This window comes from Echinops telfairi, unplaced genomic scaffold (assembly GCF_000313985.2).
Source record: "Echinops telfairi isolate 266 unplaced genomic scaffold, ASM31398v2 ScPeMD7_7407;HRSCAF=8445, whole genome shotgun sequence".
NCBI classification, from domain to species: domain Eukaryota; kingdom Metazoa; phylum Chordata; class Mammalia; order Afrosoricida; family Tenrecidae; genus Echinops; species Echinops telfairi.
This window is the reverse complement of record NW_022111307.1, coordinates 6741594-6762610: the sequence shown is the minus strand read 5'-3', so window position 1 is coordinate 6762610 and position 21017 is coordinate 6741594. Positions and strand designations below refer to the sequence as shown.

The 21017-nt window shown below is 42.5% G+C and overlaps 1 protein-coding gene across 3 annotated transcripts in view; it reads right to left on the bottom strand.

Moving 5' to 3' along the window:
• Window positions 1–4996, bottom strand: part of LIPH (lipase H) — a 55402-nt gene extending 50406 nt beyond the window's left edge. For 2 of the 3 annotated variants that reach the window (XM_045296433.1, XM_045296435.1), the window contains exon 1: window positions 4879–4996. In XM_045296433.1, the coding sequence (XP_045152368.1) occupies window positions 4879–4927 (49 nt within the window). In that variant the 5' untranslated portion in view covers window positions 4928–4996. Of the gene's footprint in view, window positions 1–4683; window positions 4706–4878 lie in introns of all 3 variants that reach the window. The other variant, XM_045296434.1, reaches the window with a different exon arrangement.
• Window positions 4997–21017: the final 16021 nt, after the last annotated feature.

Below are 21017 nucleotides of genomic sequence, written 5' to 3'. Positions count from 1 at the left end.
TAAGTGGAGAGGAAATGTTTTGAGAATGATGAGGGCAATGAATGTACAAATGTCCTTTACACAATTGATGTATGTATGGATTGTGATAAGAGGTGTATGAGCCCCTAATAAAACGATTAAAAAGAAAAAAGAAAGTAGGTCAGGGGTTATTCTCCCTAAGGGTTATCAGCCATCCAGAGCAAGCAGACACCAGTTTATCCCACAAGAAGTAGGGCCCACTCCCTTCTGATAAGGACAGTAGTAGATTGTTTCCCTGAAGGAGAACCCAGGGAGGGCAAGCGCAGTCAAGGTTGACCAAGGTTAGGCCACTATCATGAATCTACAGTCCGCCCTTCTTGTCACATGTATAACCTTAGTCCCTCCCCTTCCTACTAGGTGTATACCCCTAGCTCATCCCCTTCCTGTCACACTTATGCCTATTGTACATCCCCTTCCTATGATGTGCGTGGTTACCTGTAATCACATACTCTAAGTAGATATAAGCCTTGGTTAGCAATAAATCACCCCACCTGGTCCTCAGCCCGTGCTGTGCTGACCTGGCTGGTAAGATCATGGCCATCCAGGAGGTGAGCATGCGTCCATGAAATATGTCTGACTCCTTTATTTGACCCTCTCTACCATTTCCCTATGACTTATCTTTATATACATATCTTACCCGTACGATTGCACCTAGCAAACCTGCGATTAGTTGGGGGGCGGGGGGCTTTCCCCCACAAATAGCTTTGGAAATGATATCACCAACAAGAATCTAACAATTAAAATATACATAAAACTTCAACAATTTAACCACAACAAGACAAATAAGCCAGTCATAAAATGAGCAAAGGACTTGAATAAACAGTCCATCCAAGAGGATGTCCAAATGGCCAGCTAACACAGGAAAAGATAGATGCTCTGTCTCATTAGCCGTCAGAGAGGTGCAAATCAAAACTACACGGAGAGATCATGACCATGCCAGTAGGATGGTGAAGACAACGAAAACAAACTGCAAATATTAGATGGGAGAAAATTGGAACCCTTACCTGTTGCTGGTAGAAATATAAAATGGTAGAGTTGTGGGAAACAACGTGGCAGTTTTTTAAAAAAATGAAAAAAAGCACTACCATACTACAACCACACCAAACCCACTGTCATCGTGTAGACCTGACTAACACCAACCCCACACAGAGTTTCTGAGGCTACAAATCTTTACAGGAGCCAATAGCCTCATCTTTCTCCCTCAGAGTAGCTGTTGGCTTTGAACCACTGACCTTAAAGTTAGCAGTCCAATATTTACCCAATGGAGGTACCAGGCCTCTTACCATGTGGTCCAGCAATTCCACTCTTGGTATGTACCCAAAAGACTTGAAGGCAAAGACTCTGAGAGAGACGTCTATGCCTATGTTCATTGCCGCACTATTCACAATAGCCAACAGGTAGAAGCAACCAAGATGCTCACCAACAGATGAATGAATGGATAAGCACAATGTGCCATATACGTACAATGGAATGCTACTTAGTCAGTAGGAGAAATCAAGTCTTGATGCATGCTACAGTATGGGATGGATCTTGAAGACATTGTGCCAAGTGAAATAAACCAACGACAAAAAGAAAAGTATTAAATTATCTCATTTATATAAGACAAGAAAAAGCTAATAGAGGCCAAAGTTTGTCAGTGCTACCAGGGATGCGTGGGTGGGGAAAAGATGGTAGGCTCTTGGTAATGAAAAAGTTGCATTGATTAAGAGTTGAGCGACATAGCAAATTGTTGCACGAATGTCGATATATTACATAACTTTAAAACAGTGAATTTGCAAAATTTGTGTGATAGATGTATTTAAAATGAAAAAAAAAAAAGACGATGGCTGAGACTATAGCCAAACACTTCATGGGGCTTGGTCCCTTGGTTTGGAGGTTGAGGGTCATGGTTTCAGGGGGCATTCCAGTTAATTGGCCTAACGTTGTGTTTAGTGCGCTGTTCTAACTTTTAATTCATTGCATAGGATGTTGGGTCTTAAAAGCTTGCAAGCACACCCACTGGCCTCTAGTCACCCAAACTACAGAGGAAGGCGAGTTGGGAGAAGGGGCGGGGATCTGCCGTGTTGCTAACTACCTCCCTGCCTTGCCAGGAGAGCAGAAAAACTGGATAGTGCCCAGCTGTCAATACTGAACATTCTGATAGAAGATTCCAGAGAAGACTCCTAATCAATAAGGGGAGAATGCACAACAGAATTTCTCATAGACTAGACTTTCTGGAGTCAAGAAAGTCTAGTGAACATTGCCTTGAGATAATTGATAAATCAAAACTATCCCCTGAAGCCGTCTTAAACCAAACAATAGTTTAGCTTAGTTAGTTAAAAAAAAAAAAAGCTGCCTAGAGCATTATGCTTTTAAGAACTCTCTCTGTGGGACCCAATTGATAAAAGCGATGCAAGCACTGAGAAACCTCTGGGGGCGGTGAACCTATGTTCAGGAGTAAGGAACAACTCAGAAAAGGAGGGCGAACGGGCCCACACAACTAAGAGGGTATCACCAATGTCACCACCTTGTACATGCAGAAACCCTCCAATAGCTGTACATTCTACTGTGTCTGTTCTCAACAACAAGATAAATAACACTGACCTGGGGAAAGTACATCGGACAATCAGCCTTTCCTACAACACCATTTCTCTGAGTATGTTCCTTGGGTCACCTGTACCTGGAAACCTGGAGGGCACATTCCAGGATTTCACCCCAAACCCATTGCATCTGCCTCTCTTATAGGGTGGGGCCTCTACAAATTTCCAAACATTTTTGGCCTACCACCCCCATTTCAGGGGGAAAAAAATGACTCGGCACCCCCACCCTGGCCACGAACAACTTGTACCACAGCTCACAATGCAGGGTAACCTGGAGGAGTCTGCTTCTGCAACACCTGGAGCCTGGATCGTCCCAGAGCACCCCAGGTGAGACACACTACACTTTCCATAACTCCACTGGCGGTCCTGACGCACACAGGAGTATGTGCACCACTGCATTCCTCAGTGATAAGATTATGGCGAACATTCCTACCCATGATTCCCAAAGCAAAGATCTTTGAAAGTCAATGGCTAGTATCCTTGGGAGGTCTGAATCACCTATTAATGCTTGCTCATTTGAGAAGGGAAAAATAAAAAGTCAATGTCCTTGGGATTAAGAGTTTCTGCTTTCAGATGCATATTATTCAGTACCTTCTCCTATGTAAGTTGCAAGTTGATGGCTTTGTAAATACACGGAAGTCTACATTTAGCTGGTTTTGCCTCCTCACTACTTTCAGGAGTCAACGGACTCATAGTGACCCCGTAGGACAGGGTAGAACTGCCCCTGTGGGTTTCTGAGACGGTAAAATGTGGTGTGTCTCTGTCTGCTTGGATATTACCTTGCAGTAGTGATACACTTCTAGAAGAATTTAAAACAAGGCTGTCTTTTTTTTTTTTTTTCAAGGCTGTCTTTATGAGATAATGTTAAATAAAGAAGCAAGTCGCACAAAGTTAATGTTTTGTGATGATAGCTTTGTAAAGATACATAATGAGAATGAAAGTGCTCATAACCCATCATTAGGTTTGTTTTTGTTTTTTGCAATAAGTTAGTAGCCCCCCCAATCCCTTTAAGCTGTCTTTCAAGATGTGGGGTTTTTTACATTTAAAAATCATAATATATGTATACCTTGAAATATTACTTTTCAGTTAAAAAACAAGACTAATCTCAACCAATTATCAAATTAACTTCAAAATCATAAGGTTAGGAATACTCACTTTTAGGCCTTAAATCCCTAACACAGCTATTTCAATTTTTCAGTTTCCTCTGTTTGCAGGCATATTTTTTAGAGTCGTTCTGGTGGTGTATTGGTTACACATAGTCAGCAGTTCAAAGCTACCAGCTGCTCCCGGAAACCCTTATGAGGCAATTGTGCTCCATAGAACAGACCCTACTCTACAGGGTCGCTATGAGTCCAAGTCCACTCCACACCGATGACTTGGTTTTCAATGTGATTTTAGCATAGTTGAAATCATAGTTTATGTAAAGCTTATGCTCCATTTTCCAAATGAGTTTCCATAGTTCCTCATAGCTTTGGAACTATTTTAGAGGCTACATTTTGATTAAATGGATACACGTTCCTGATAAGTATCTCTGTTGTTTTTAGTTTTGATTTGTTGCATATAGCATAGTTAGAATCATCTCTGTATAACAGACTTTTAAGTTATTTCTCAAATAAATTTCTAGCAATGGTTTTACAAATTCAAAGGATATGACAATTTTTATGGATTCTAATATGTATTTGCCTCTTGCAATTCAAAACACTATCAATTATTACCACAAGTGATGCAAAAAAGGACTATATTTCTAAGAAGGCTGGAAAGTGTTGAAATTAAAAAACAAAACAAAATCTCTCTTTCTATGCACTAGAGATTGTAAAACCAACTACAATTGTCCAATAAAATAAATCATCTCATTTCATAGTTAGAAAGACACAGAAATTTTAGCTATGAAAGAAAACAGCTATTTTTTAAAAAAGGATATTTAGATATTTTACATTTTTAAAGCATATTTGATTTATTTTAGATGTTTTTCCCAGCATACTTTACTTTTATAGATAAAATAAACTAATTCAAAGAAATAGCAGCTATGAGAAGGCTTCAAAGGATTCTTGGAAAGATGGAATTAAAGATTAATTTTTCCACTCACTTTTAGAAGTCCCCTTGTTTTCCTGGGGGAAAAAAGGTGTGGTTGTTTTAGAAAGAACATTTTAATGCTTATCTCCTTTCCTTAAGAATAACCCTATGAAACTTGCCAAGTCCATTAAAGGAACTGGTAAAATGACCATGATACTAATCGTAAACGTTAAAGGTCATTAAGAAATCCATGCAACAAATGACCTACCTGATCTCGCCAAGCACCACAAGCCGATGAAGAAGTATAAGCTCAGCATATGGAGCGCAGGGAGTGTGGCCAGCGAGAACGTGCTCCTCCGCTGGGCTCCTGGCTTCCACTGCGGACTTTGCTCTGCTCCGCCGCCCGCCGCCGCTGGCTCAGAGACTAATCTCCAGGTGTGGTGACAGTCAACAGGAAGTTCCCAAAGGACTGCAGGCGGCTGCCAACCCTTTCGGAATCTTTTGCCTCCTCTTTTCAATAAAAGATCAGGCACTTTCTACCTTACACAATTGTATGCATATATTAATGTTATAATTTGCATTTGAAGAATGACGAGTTCAAAATAGTTTCATTCCTTGTGGGCGGCTTCTTCGTCGTGGAGCTTGGTGTGTTGAAATCAAGTGTGATTTGAGCTCTTCCTTATCCCCACATCCCTTGTTCTTGTGAATGAAGTAACAAAGGCAGTCACTGCTCCATAGGCCTGTATATACAAATCCATTTTTGTACGTTAATTCACATTCTCCTCCTCAAAGGGCAGAGTTTAGATTTCATTAAGAGCATTTCCTTAAATACAATCATGTATCATATCTGCCAAAATATACCTGCCTATACTTCAGATTAGAGAAGACTGTGTGTGTGTGTGTGTGTGTGTGTGTGTGTGACACAGAGAGAGAGAGAGAGAGAGACCACACACACTTTAAAGTCTATATTTATTTGCTGTTATATCTCCCATGCTTGGTATGCAGGAGGCACTCAATAAATATTTATTGAGTGAATAGACATTGAATTTGGCAGGAAAGAGGTGGGTAAGAAAGGAGGTAAAAACCAAACTGAACCAAACCCATTACCATCGAGCCAATGACAATGTATAATGGCTCTTTGGGATGGGTAGAACTGCCCATGTATTGTTTATCTCTATCTTTGCTACTTCCTTTCCAGAGTTTCTCTGGGCTTAGCCCTTCGTGAGTTTAGAGTGGGGCTGCTAACAGCTTGGTCAGCAGTTCAAAACCCCCAGCTGCTCCGAGGGCGAGTACTCCCCTAAAGATGTACAGTCTGGGAAACCCATAGGGGCAGTTCCACCCTGTCCTGCAGGGTCACTGTGAATCTGAATTAATTCGATGGCAATGACTTTGGTTTGGTTTGGGAGCGTTCTATTACAATTGTGCTAGAAAATAAATGATCAAGTCATAGGGTTAGAAAGGCACAGGGATTTTAGCTGTGAAAAATAACAACATTTGACGTTTTCCAGAACATTTGACTGTTGTATATAAAATTAGCAAGTTAATTATTTTGAAATGAAAAATAAATGCAAAAGATTAGGGAAGTATTCCAGAACCGAACCAGATCAGAGTTGAAAGTAACTAAACTCCGTGGCTTCACGAGGGTTAATGCCCTTTTTGGTGAAAGTGCTCCTTACCCTTCCTCTCAGACGTCTGGTGGGCTGAAGCGTGTCCAGATAAATGAATAAGGATTTATGATGCTTTCACTCAAAGTTTACGTCTGGTAAAAGCCATTTGGCCATTTAGTATTCTCAACCCAAAGTGTTCTTGAAAATCAGTAAATCTATAAACCAATGGTTATTCCTAGTTGGGGGGAGGTGGGAGGAGTGGGGAAATCATCGCCTAGGAAATACTGAATTTCTGACTATGGTAGGGGAGACTGGCTATGAGTCCGTGGACCGTGGAGCCCTGTGACACGATGGATTACTTTTTGGCTGCTAACTAAGGTCAGTAGTTAGAACCCGCCACTCAGCAGGAGAGAGATGAGGCTTTCTGCTCCCAGGAAGCCTCAGAAACCCACAGGGACGGTTTGGGGTTGTCTGTTTGTTGGTTGGTGCCGTCAGATAACGTTGGACTTGCTAACTGCAAGGCCAAAGGTTCAAACTCACCAGCCACTCCAGGAGAGAAAGAAGACACTGTCTGTTCCACTAATGTTCACCTCAGCACAGTTCACAATTGCAAGGAGTTGGAAACAACCTAAATTTCCATCAGCGGATGAATGCATTAAAAACCTGTGGTACATACATACAATGGAATACTACACATCCCTAAAAAGTGGTGATGAATACATGAAGCACATCGCTGCATGGGAAGAACTGGAGGAAATTATGCTAAGCGAAGTAAGCCAAGCACAAAAGGACAAGTACAATGTCAGTCCACTGAGGTAAGCTTAAAAATGCAAAAGGGGCATAGGGGAAAAGCTACTATATACAAACATTCCTAGGGTGAGGTCCAAGTACTAAGGCAGGGACAGACCCAATTCAGGGCAGCCAACTAAAAAGGAGGGGAAAAGAAAGAAAAAGAAAAAAAGATATGGGTAGCAAGGGAACAGGGCACTAACCCACCCAAGGGGAGGATGTTGTTTATATCTCCACAGAAGAGGGAGAGAGAGACCAGGCTTCAACCCAGTGTGCCAAGGCATGAATGCAACATACCGGCATGAAGCAGGAAACCAATAGAGAGGTCTGCGGAGCCAGCCCCAATCCCAGCTACATGGACAATCCCCCAGAGAATTCACTTCAGAGGACAGCACTGAAGCTATAGCTCAGGGAGAGGGGTGCATCTGATCAGACCACACAGGAGCAAGTTAAGAGGGAAGGAAGGAGAGAGAGTGGAATACATCCTGGCCCACTAAGCCCCGAGGATTATATTCCTGCTTAGAGCAGTCAATGCACAGAGAGGACCATAGGGCCAGCCCCACATCCTTCTCTGACCCATAGCACTATGGGGAACAACACTGGAGACATAGTGTGGGAATTGTGCCTGATCTAACCCCACCACACTGGGGCAAAACTCTAAGGGCGTGCAAAAGAGCAGTAAGGGAAGCAAAGCAATGAAGTCCCCGGGGAATATAAAAAGTAGACTTTGGGGCCAGGGAGTGGCACCCCATCAGACTTGACTAGAAAACACTCCTAAAGGTCAACAAACAGACCTGGAACTATTTATAGGCTTTTCTCTCTCTTTTGTTGCTATTGTTGTTTGTTTGTTTTTGTTTTCTTTTCTTGTTTTACTCTGCCTTGTTTTTGTGCTTATTATTGTCTCTGCATGTCTGTTTAGATAAGATCATCAAGATAAACCATTCAGAGGAGAAAATAATGGGACCGAAGGGGGTGGGGGACACAGGAGAGGGAGAGGCAGGGGAAAGGAAGTAGGTGTTAACAAACCCAGGGACAACGGAACAACAAGTGATCTAAAATCAATGGCGAGGAGGGCATAGGATGCCTTGTAGAGCTTGATCAAGGGCAATGTAACCTACAGGACTTACTGAAACCCTAATGAAGGCCCAACATGATAGTGGGACAAAAGGGAAGTAAAAGGAAATAGAGGAAAGAACCAGGAGGCAAAGGACATTTATAGAGGTCTAACTACAGGCACGTACATATGCAAATATATTTATACATAACGAGAGAGGAATAGATCTATGTACTTATATCTATAAGTTAAGAATGAAGGTTGCAGATGGACATTGGGCCTCGACTCAAGTACTCCCTCAATACAAGAACATGTTGTTCTAATAATCCGGCATTCTGTGATGCTCACCTTCCCAACTACAAGTGCTGAAGACAAAGCAGGTACATAAGCCTATGTAATCACGATGTGTCAATAGGATCACGTATTAGACATCAAAGACCAAAAAATCATATCATTGTGAATGAGGGGCAGTGCGGAGTGGGGACCCAAATCCCATCTGTAGGCAACTGGACATCCCCTTACAGAAGGGTGGCAGGGAGAAGATGAGCCAGTCAGGGTACAGTATAGCATCCATGAAACATACAACTTTCCTCTAGTTCTTTAATGCTTCCTCACACACACACACACCCGCCCTCCCCGTTATCATGATCCCAATTCTACCTTCCATATCTGGCTAGACCAGAGGATGTACATATGTACAGATAAGAGCTGGAAACACAGAGAATCAGACCCAATAATGAGAGTAACAATACCAGGAGGGGAAGGGTAAGGTGGGGGAGAAATGGGGAATCGATCATGGTGACAGATGGACAACAGAAATGAGGGTGAAGGGAGACAGTGGACAGTGTAAGACATGCAAGAATAATAATAATTTATAATATATCAAAGGGTCATGAGGATGAGAGGGTGGGGGAGGGAGAGAAAAAAAAGCTGACACCAAGGGCTCAAGTAGAAAGAAAATGTCTTGAAAATGATGATGGCAACACATGTACAAATGTGCTTGATACAATTGATATCTGGATTGTTATAAGCGCTACAAGAGCCTTCAATAAAATGATTTATAAATAAATAAATTTTTTAAATGGTTGGAGCAGGGCATTGACAGGGAGCTCCCAGAGGGTCAGGCTGAGACATTGACAGGGAGCTCCCAGAGGGTCAGGCTGAGACATTGACAGGGAGCTCCCAGAGGTTCAGGCTGAGTTCGGGAGAACACGTGGTGCAGGGATATTATTCTGATGCCAGGTGGAGCTTCGCTGAAAGCAAAAAAATACTAGAAAGATGTTTACTTGTGGTTTTTCTGGCTATGCCAAGACATTCAACCATGTGGAACATAACAAACTATGAATAATCTTGAGAAGAATGAGAATTCCAGAACACTTCATTGTGCTTCTGTGGAACTTGTACATGGATCAAGAGGAAGTTGAATGAACAGAACAAAGGAATACTGCATGCTGCATGATTTGAAATAAAACTGTGTGTCATGGATGTAGTCTCTCCCCATACTTATTCAGTATGTATGCTGAGCAAATAATCAAAGGGGCTGGATTACACAACCTTGCTTGCTGAAAGTGAGGAGAAAGGGAAGCACTTGGTGATGAAGATAAAGGATTATATCCTGCAATATGGATTACAACTCCATATAAACAAGACCAAAATCCTCAACTAGTCCCAGAAGTAACATTACGATTAACAAAGATTAAAGTCCAGAATTTCTTGTTGATTGGATCCACAATCAACCCATGGAAGCAGCAGTCAAGAGATCAAATGATGCGTTACATTAGATAAATCTGCTGCACAAGACCTCTTCAGAGTCCTCAAAGCAACCTCACTGCTTTTCAACACAAATGAACGACGGTAAACAAGATCTATGGATTTTACTAATGCCAGTCTCTGGTTTTTATATCGCTATTCAGTGAATCATACTGCGGTGGCTTACATGTTCCTGTGATGCCACTGGGATTTCAAATACAAGCAGGGTTATGCACAGTGGACAAGTTTAAGCAGAGCTTCCAAACTGAGATAGGCTAGGGAGGAGGATCTGGCCATCTACTTCTGAAAAAAAAAAGTGTCAGCGAAAACCAGTGACTATCAGTGACCCATCGACACAGTGCCAGCAGGCCAGCCCCTCTGGTTGAAGGCACTCCCCAGGGGACTGCCCGAGAGTTGCCAAGTCCAGCAGGGCTCATCTTGGTCACGTGGTTGGAGTAAAGATTGCAGGACCTTTGTTTGCCAATGGGGCCCAGCTCAAAGTTAGAGGAAATAGCTGGACTATAAATCGAGAAAAATGGGAAGCTATAAAAAATGAGATGGATGCATAAAGATCAATAGCCTACGCATCAGGACCTGGAAGGGACTGGCGATGGCCATGTGGAATGAGACAAACATGTCGTATCCTCTGCCAGGAATGATGAAGGGCAGAGGAAGACATCATATTTACTGCCAAAAATAACAATTCGTGGTCTAGCCAGCATGAGAACACTGTCGGTGACAGGATAATCTCTCTCCACCTACAAAGAAGAACCAGTTAATACAACAGCTATTCAAATGTCTGCCCCAAACCATTAATGCCGAAGATGAGGATATTAAAGATGTGTATCATTGTATGCACTCTGAAATTGATCAAACATGCCACAAAGATGCATCGATAATTACTGATTACTTTCATGTAAACAAAAAGAATCTGTAACTGGAAAATATGGTCTTGGTGATAGAAATGACATCATAAAACGTGTTAGAATATTGCAAAGCCAATGACTTATTCATTGGAAATATTAATTTCCAACAGCATAAACAGCACCTGTGCTTGGAATACACAGGCATCAGCTCCACTCTATCAGAGGAAAGAGGCAACGGAGAAGCTCATATCATCAGTCAAAATACGGGCAGGAGCTGAATGCAGAACAGATTATAAATTGCGCATATGCAAGTTCAAGTTGAAGCTGAAGGAAAAAATTTAAATATGCAAGAGCCACAATATAACCTTCAGTATTGTCTTAGTTAGCTAGTGCTGCTGGAACAAAAATACCACAGGTGTAAGACTTTAACAAACAGAATTTTTTCTCTCAGTTTATGAGATTCAAAGTTTAAATTCAGGATACCATATCCAGGTATGCATCCCCCTAGTTTTAGGAATTTCTCAGCATAAAGACCCTGGGTCCAAAGGACATGCCCTGCTCCTGACTCTTCTTGGTGGCAGTTGGTTTACGTAATCTCTGTTGTTTTATTTCTTGTCTTTCGTAACTCAAAAGAGACTAACTCAAGATGTAGCCTCTTACTATGTACTGTATTCTGCCTCATTGACATGATAGAAGTTAAGTTTTACAACACATAAAATGATTACATCAGATCACAAATTACTGTGAATCATGGCCTAGCATAGTTGACATTTATTTGTAAGAGAAACAATTCAATCTATAACATTCTATCCCTTAACCCTGCAAAAGTGATGTGCCTTTTACATGTAAAACAGATTTACCACATCATAATATCTCAAAAGGCTTAAATCAACTAAAATCCAAATTCCATCCTGGGGGAAAATTCTTCCTCTATGACTGTAGAATACAAATTTCCTGTTTCCAAAGTACAATATAGAACAGGTATAATGTAGACATCTAGAGGTTTGAGGGAAATGATTAATGGTCATTGAGCAAGGGAAATCCCTAGGCCTGCCAGAACCATGTCTGTTAGCTCTCAGGGCTTAACAAGAACCTTCTATTCTGAGACCATCTAAAGCAGTGGTGCTCGACCTTCCTAATGCCTTGACCCAAAACTTTCATTTTGCTACTGTTATGACTCGGGCGACCCCTGTGAAAGGGTCCTTCGACCCCCAGAGGGGTCGCGACCCACAGGTTGAGAACTGCTGGTCTCAAGCAATGCCACTGTCCTCTAGACTCTTGGCGTCGGCTGTGTTCTCTGCAATCTGAGTGGAGGCTTCTTAATGCCAGGATTCTGTGCCAGCTGATGTTTTACAACCTTGGCTTTGAGCAACTTTCCTTCCTGGCTTTGAGCAGCCCCATTTTCCTCCTCCGAGTGGGTAATTCCCACCCCTTCAGCCCCCAACAGACCCCTTTCTTCTGCCTTTTAAGTACAGCATTCCCACACCCTCCGCTTTGGGCAGGGGTTCCAACTCCATGCCCCTGGCACTTATGAACAGCTGCTCCACATCTGTGACCTGGTTGGTGAAAATTTGACTTTTGGAAACCTAAGTGGCTGTGCACCCACCCCCTTAGCAACCCCAGAAGCGAGAGCCCCACACTTAGAGACTCCAGAGGTCATGGCCTTATGCTTTGAGACTGGGGCAGCTCTGCTTCTTGGGGTTGTCTCTTCAGCTTCTGCTGCCAGCCTGGCTTCTGTCCTGCTACAAAGCTCTTTAGCTCTACTGATAAGTGCCCAGAGGCACCCAGCTGCACTCAGCACCCCTGTTCTGTGGGATGGCATGCTTAACAATGTCAACAAGTGCCCAGAGGCACTTCACGTTGCCAGGGGCCTCCAGCCCAAGACATTTAACTCCCTTGCTCAGCAGGTCAGCTACCACATCATCTTGCACATGTCTCCTGGTGCTGCGGCTGCTGCTTGCCGTCTATGCTGTCTCTAGTATCACAGTTCTCCTCACTCCCTCTGAGTCTCCCAAGGACTGCCTTTGGCATCCATCATTCCACCAGTGTTCTCTTCAAAGCAATCTGTTGCTTTTACTATTAAGCACCATAAAACTTTTCCACCCCCTACTCATTGCCAAATTTCAAAATTGCTTCCACGTGTTAGGTATCGATTAGAGCAGCACTCTACTCTTCTGGTCCACAGTCTGTCTTATTAGCTAGTGTTGCTAATAAGAATGAATGGTGTTTAAACCATAATAAACGAATGGTTTGAACAAACAAGTTCTAGAGGCTAGAAGCTCAAATTCAGGGTAGTGCCTCTAAGAAACTTCCTCTGAAATCTAGGAGTTTCCTAACACAGGGACGCTGGATCCAAAGGATGCCCTGACCGCCTGGTGGCTGCCTGATACCTGCTCGCTTGTTTAATCTCTTTTATGTCTCAAAGGAAACTGACTTAAGATCCTATAGATTGTGCCTGTCTCATTACCTGCCTCATTCAGACAAGAGGCTAAAACATAAAGAATAATGACAATAGATCACAAAATAAATACTGATAATCATGGCCTAGCCAGTTGAAACATATTGGCAAGATTCAATCCTGAACAAATATATCCCGCTTGAATTTAGAGACCATTTCAAAAATAGATTTGGCATTCTGAACAATCATGACAGAGGATCAGACAAGTTGGAGGATGACACCCATGAAGAAAGCAAAAGGTCATTTAAAAGAAAGACCAAAAGAGATGTTGGAAGAGACTCTGAAACTTGCTCTTGAACATGTGGTTGATGGTAGGTGCCTCTGAGTGGACTCCAGCTCATAGCTACCCTGTGTTCAACAGAAGCAAACACTGCCCTGTCCTGTGTCACCCTCACGGTGCTGTTGTGTTTGAGCCCATTGATGCAGCCACGATGTCAGTTCATCTTGTGAGGGCCTTCCTCTTTTTCTCGGCCCCTCCACTTTACCCAGCATGAGGTCCTTCTCAGGGACTGGTCTCTCCTGACAGCATATCCAAAGCACGCGAGACACGGTCTCCTTATCCTTCCTTCTAACCGGCATTCTGGCTGTGTGTCTTCCAAGACAGATCTGTTTGTTCTTTTGACAATCCATGGTACTTTCAATATGCTGGGCCAGCACCGAACTTCCAATGCATCAATTCTTCTTTGGTCTGCCTTCTTCAACTCGCATATGCATATGAAGTTATTGAAAATACCATGGCTTGAGCCTGGTGCACTTAGTCCTCAAACTAAGCTCCTGGCTTTTCAACGCTTCAAAGCAGGCTGGTGCAGATTTGCCCAATGAAATGTGTGGTTTGATCTCCTGACTGCTTCTTCCATGAGCACCAATTATGGATGTAACATGAAAGCCTTGGCTACTTCAATCTTTTCTCCATTTATCAGAATGTTACCTATTGGTTCAGTTGTGAGGGTTTTTATTCTCTTTACATTGAGTTATATAATCAATCCTGAAGGCTAAAATTGCTGATCTCCATCAGCAAGCATTTCAAGTCCTTACCTTCAACAAGCAACATCGAGTAAAGTAAATGAAATAAAGATGGAGTAAAATGTTGTTGTTGTTGTTGTTGTTAGGTACTGTGTTAGACAGTGTTCTCTAGAGAAACAAAACCATATAGATAGATAGATAGATAGATAGATAGATAGATAGATAGATAGATAGATAAACATAAGAAATAAACAGTTAATGAAATTATAAAGCAGTACAAATGGCTCAGTGCAACTCACTCCCATGAGACAGTTGTGAGACACTGGCAGTCCTTCAAGTGTTGAGGGCCGCTGGGTAGTCCTCCTTAGAGCAATTCAGGCTATCCGGGCACAGGCAGCAAACAGCAAGGTAGGTCACCAACAGTCAGCCAGATGACAGGGTCTGACAGTCCCCAGCTCAAGAGATGTAAATTCTAATGGTGTGGCGAAGCAGGTCTTGAAGGAACCTCAAATTACAGCGACACAGTCCACAGGTTAGGTGTCCCACAGGTAGTGTAGCTTGCAAATGGAGGCAGAAAACAAGCAAGGCAGCTGCACCCTGGTCTGATGATCAAAGAGCGAGAGACAAGAAAGGTGAGGCTCGCCGAGCCATTTATCTCTCCGCCCTTCAATTAATCCCACATGTGTTTATCGGCCAGGTTGGCACAGCAAACTAACTACCTCAGGTACTGTTGTTAGGTGATTGATGTTGGCTCTGACCCATCGCCAACCTGTCCCAACAGAATGAAATACTGCCCAGTCAATCCATCTCATTGAGGGCCTTCCTCTTTCTCACTGCCCCTCTGCGTGACCAAGCAGGATGTCCTTCTCCAGGGACTGGTCTCTCCTGACAACACGTCCAAAGTAAGATTCTCTTCTGACATCCACTTTGATCTTTTCTTTCTTTCTTTTTTCCCTTGTCTTTTTCATGGCCCTTTGCTTTCTTTATGAATGATGTTCTTGCTGTCCTCCCACAGCTCATCAGATCTTATGTCACTAATGTTCGGTGCTTCAAATCTGTCCTTGAGATGTCCTCAAATTTCAGGTGGCACAGACTCAAGGTTGTATTTTGGCTCCCGTGGCCTTGTTTTCATTTTCTTAAGCTTTAACCTGGATTTACATAGGAGTAATTGATATGTTCCTCAGTCAGCCCCTGGCCTGGGGTTAGCTGCTGATATTGAACTTCTCCATCATCTCTTCCCACTGATGTAGTCAATCTGATTTCTGTGTATTCCATCTGGAAAAGTCCATGGGTATGGTAGCTGTTTGTGTTGTTGGGGGAAAAAAGGCATTTGCTATCAACAATTTATTGGTCTTGCAAAATTCTATCATGCAGCAGCTTCATTTCTATCACCAAGACCAGATTTTCCAACTACTGTTCCTTCCTCTTTGTTTCTAACTTTTGCATTCCAACTGCCAATAGTTATCAATGCATCTGGATTGCATGTTTGATCAATTTCTGACTGAAGACATTAGTAGAATTCTTTAATCTCTTATCATTAGCTTTCATGATTGGTACATAAATTTGAATGATAGTTGTAAGAATTGGATTTATTTGAAAAGGGATAAATATAATCCTATCCCAGAGGCTTTGTACCTCAAGAAAGATCTGGAAATGTCCTTTTGAGGGTGAATGCAGTGCCGTTGCCCCTCGACTGTGTCATTCCAGCACAGGAAACCATATAATTTTCTGATTCAAATTGGCCAGTGAAAGTTGGTTTCAGTTCATTAACACCTAGGATGTCAATCTTTATGCGGTCCATTCCACTTTTTATAAATTCAAATTTTCCTAGATTCATACTTTGTATATTCCAACTTCTGATTATTAGGTACATTTTCCAGCTATTTTTTCTCCTTGAGTTGTGCCCTATCAGCTAATGAAGGTCTTGAAGACTCCACCCCACAGGCTTTAATCCATTCACATCACGTGGTCAACTCTCCTTTGAGAAAGCACCTCGTCCTCAGTCACCTTTCCAGTGCCTTCTGGCCGGAGGGGCCCAGCCTCCAGCACTATCTCCGGCAGTGCTCGACTTGTGTTTATTAGGCTAACGGTGTTTCCGTGCTGTGCGTAAGGCTTACAGAGGCTACTTCTGTAGCGGGCAGTCAAGTCTTTCTACATTGTCCATTCTTATTCTGGAAGCTCCACTTGAAAACTGTTCATGATGGGTGACCCTGCTGGTATTTGAAATACCAGTGTCTTCCAGAGTCGCAGCAATACCCAGGCCACCACCGTACAATTAACTGATGGACAAGTGGTGGGTGAACTAAAATAGCTTCATCAACTGTTCTGAATAAAACATTTCAAGGAAGTCTTAAGAAGGTAACGTATTAAAATGAAATGTGCAAAGACCCAAAGTTAGAAAACCCAAAGGAAAAAGCTCACTTGGCAATTCTCAAACTGAAAGAAATTAAGGAAACATTTAAGCCTCTAATGTCTAATTTGGAAAGTTTGCATTGGAAAATGTCTATGGGAGAAAGATTGAATGACACAGTAGCATCAAAAGAAGATGAGGGGAATGCTCCGAGTCAACATACCCAAAAGAATGGGTTAAGGTTCAACCATATCAGGAGGAAGTCTCCGATCGAGAACCGATGGCATTGACGAAGGCAGTCCAATCTGCAATAAAGACAGTGGCAAAAAGCAAGGTTCCAGGAATATCCATTGAGATAGTTCAATCAATGGAGCCAGGCTGGAAGCGCTCCCTGACCTCTGGAAGGCACTAGGTGGTCAATTGGAAGAGATCCAGACTTGCACCCATTTCAAAGAAATGCGATCCAGCAGAATGTGGGAGTTACCGAACATTATCACCGTTCTCACACCAGAGTAAATCCACATGACCCGGACAGAGGCCAACTGTAAAGTCAATCTGGATGTAGAAGAGGAAGTGGAATGATGTGAGCTGGATCTTGGCTGAAAGCAGAGAGCACCGGAACAGTGTTTACTCTACACCGGAACAATGTTTACTCTGTTTTATTAATTATGCATAGCAAATGACTGTGCGGATAATAACAAATTATGAGGAGCCTTTTGAATAATGGGAATTTCAGCACACTTAACTGTGCCCCTGTGGAATCTGTACACGGAGCACATGGCAGTCATTCAGTTAGAACAAGAGGAGAGGGGGTGGTTTCAGGAAAGTTGTGTGTCAGAGTTGTATTATTTCACCATACTTATTCAATCTGTACAGTGAGCAAATATTTAAAGAAGTTGGACTGTATTAAAAGCCCTGGTGGAGTAGTGGGTTACACATTGGGCTGCTAACCACAAAGTCAGCAGTTCAAAACCATCAGCCACTCCATGGGAGAAAGATGAGGTGTTCTGCTCCCATAAAAATTTGCAGTCTCAAAACAAAATAATTTGCAGCCTCGTGTCAATGGAATCAGGTATCAGGCATCAAAGACCCAGAACAAAAAATCGTAACAATGTGAATGAGGGGAAGTGTGGAGTGGAGACCCAAAGCTCATCTGTAGACAAGGTCTTACAGAAGGGTCACAAGGAAGAGATGTGTCAGTCAGGGTGCAGTATTGCACCAATGAAACATACAAGTTTCCTCTAGTTCTGTTAATCTTCTTCCCCACCCCCACCCCCACTATCATGATCCCAATTCTAGTTTACAAATCTGGCTAGACCAGAGCATGTACACGGGTACAGATAAGAGCTGGAAACAGGGAATCCAGGACAAATAAACCCCTCAGGACCAATAATGAGAGTAGTGATACCAGGAGGGTAAGGGGAAGACGAGAGGAGAGAGGGGGAACCCATCACAATGATCTACATATAACTCCCTCCCAGGGGGTGGACAACAGAAAAGTGGGTGAAGGGAGACATCAGTCAGTGTAAGATATGAAAAAATAATAAATAATTTATGAATTATTAAGGGTTCATGGGGGGGAGCAAGGGGAAAAAGTGAGGAGCTGATAGCAAGGGCTCAAGTAAAAAGAAAATGTTTTGAAAATGATGATGGCAACAAATGTAAAAATGTGCTCAACACCATGGGTGCATTTATGGATTGTGATAAGAGCTGTAAGAGTCCTCAGTAAAATGACTTTTTTAAAAAGAAGTACATTTTTAAAAAAAGAAGTGTCTGAGTTTGGACAATAAACAATAGAGTCCCCACCTCCAAAAAAAATTGCAGTCTCAGAAGCCACAGTGACAATTGGACTCTGTCGTAAAAAGTCGCTCTGAACTGGAATCGACTTGACGGCAGTGAAGTGAGGTTCTGGATTCGACGTGGAAGAATGTGAGGTCAGGACTGGAGGAAGACTGATTAATATTCTACAATAAGCAGAAGACATCGTCGTGCTTGCTGAAATCAAAGAGGACATGACGTACTCACTGATGAAGTTCAGACTACGTAGCCTTCAGTAGGGGTTACATCCCCCAAAAAGGAGGAGCTGATACCAAGGGGTCAAGTAGAAAGAAAATGTTTTGAAAATGATGATGGCAACAAATGTACGAATGTGCTTGACACAATGTATATATGTATGTATTTTGAAAAGAGCTGTATGAGCCCCCATTAAAATGATTTTTTAAAAAGAAAACAAACATTGCCACTATTGGACCAGTAAGCATCATGATAAACAGCGAAATTATTAAAATTGCCAAGGAGTTCACCTGACTTGAATCCACAATCAGTGCCCATGGAAGCAGCGATCAATAAAGAAAATCTGCTGCCAAAGACCTCTCTAACATGTGAAAAAGAAAGATGTCACTTAAGACGAAACTGTGCCTGACCCAAATACTCATGGTATTTCAAATCATGGTATCTGCATGCAAAAAGCCGGAAAATGAATAAAGAGCACTGAAGAAGAATTGACAAATTTAAATCATGGTGTTGCCAAAGAATATTGAAGGCAAGAGTAAGAAACTATTCCTACAGAAACTTGTATTCAAAACAAAACAAATGGGACACTACTATATCAATATATTGGCCATTCAAAGTCTCAAAATGAAACAAACTCATTGCCATCGAGTCAATGCTGCCTCAGAGCTATGCCTCGTGGGTTTCTGAGATGAACTGTTTACAGGAGAGAAAGCCAGTCTCCCTCCCTCAGAGCTGCTGGTGGCTTATAACTGCAGACCATTCAGATCAAAGCCCAACACAAAACCACTATACCACCAGGGCTTCTCTCTCTCTCTCTCTCACACACACACACACACACACACACACACACACACACACACACATCCTTCCCTGGGAAGAAAGACAAGGCTGTCAACTCCCATAAAGATATACACTCTCAGAAACCTATTGGGGCAGGTCTACCGTATCCTATAGATTCACTATGAGTTGGAATTGGCTCAATGTCCATGAGACTGAGAACAGTTCCCTGAATTTTTTGCTATCTTTAATTTACACTACTTCAAAGCAGTAGTTTGGGCATCCTTCAGATCATTTCTCTTAAATGTTATTTGAGTATCAGAAATTAATATAAGTCTGAAGAGGCAAGATCAGGGCTTTAGGGTAGAAAGGGCAAGGTTTCCCAACAAAATTCTCATAGGATAGCTCGTGTTGCCCTTTGAACAATGAACAGGTGCATTGCCATCATAAAATATCTCAGCCCAACTGTGACCAACAAGAAAGAACAGCATAGCCCAGGTTGAACTGAAAGAAAAAAATCAAGCCTGGAATTGCAATATTGGAAGATTCTAAAGGAATGGGAAGCACCAAAAGATGATGAAAAGAAGACACAGAGTCACTGTAGCAAAAAGAACAAGTCGACAGTCCACCATTTCAGGAGGCAGCACATAAGCAAGAGCCCATGGTGCCAAAGAATAAGTTCAAGTTGCACTGAAAGCATTAGCTTAAAAAAAATAAAACTGGTTGCCAAATGAAACGTTTCGATAACAAACAACAACAGCAAAATGTTTCCGAAAGAAAGGTTTCAACAAGCTGTTGAAAGGGAAGCACTTACTCGTCTCTGCCGGGAAATTTGGGAGACAGATTTTGGCTAAGTGACTGATCCATATTCGTGTCCATTCCAGAGAAAGCTGATCCAACAGACTGCTCCAATTATAGAACAATATCATCGATAACATATTGGAGTAAGATTTTGCTGAAGATCATCCAACAAAGGTTGTGGCAGTCAGGGAGCTGCCGGAAGTCCAGGCTGGATTCAGAAGAGGACATGGAACAGGGATATCATTGCTGATGTCAGATCTTGGCTGAAAGCAGAGAATACTAGAAAGAGGTTTACGTTTGTGTTTCATTGATTATGCCAAGGGATTTGACTGTGTGGATCATAACAAACTAGGGCTAGCCTTGAGAAAAATGGAATTCCAGAACACTTCATTGTGCTCCTGCGGAACTTGTACATGGATCCAGAGGAAGTTGTGTGAACAGAACAAAGAACTACTGCCTGGTTTAAAATCAGAAAATGGTGCTCCAGTGTCCTCTGACCATATTATCCAATCTCCATGCTGAGCAAATAATCAAAGCGGCTGGATTAAATGAAGAGGAGGAACAAGACATCCAGATTGGAGGAAGGCTTACTAACAATCTGAGATAGGCAGATGACACAACCGTGCTTGCCGAAAGTGAGGAGGACCTGAAGCACTTGGTGATGAAGATCCAGGACTGCAGCCTCACTATGGATGACAATTCAATGCAAAGAAAACCAAAGTCCTCACAACTGGACCAATAGGTAACATTATGGTAAGCGGAGAAAAGATTGAAGTTGTCAAGGATGTTTATTGGATCCACAATCAATGCTCATGGAAGCACCAGTCAGGAGCTCAATTGATGCATTGCAGTAAGTAAATCTGCTACACAAGACCTCTGTGGGGAGGGGAAGTGCAGAGTGGAGACCCAAAGCCCATTAGTAGGCCACTGGAGATCCCCTTGCAGAGGGGTCTCGGGGAGGAGATGAGCCAGTCAGGGTG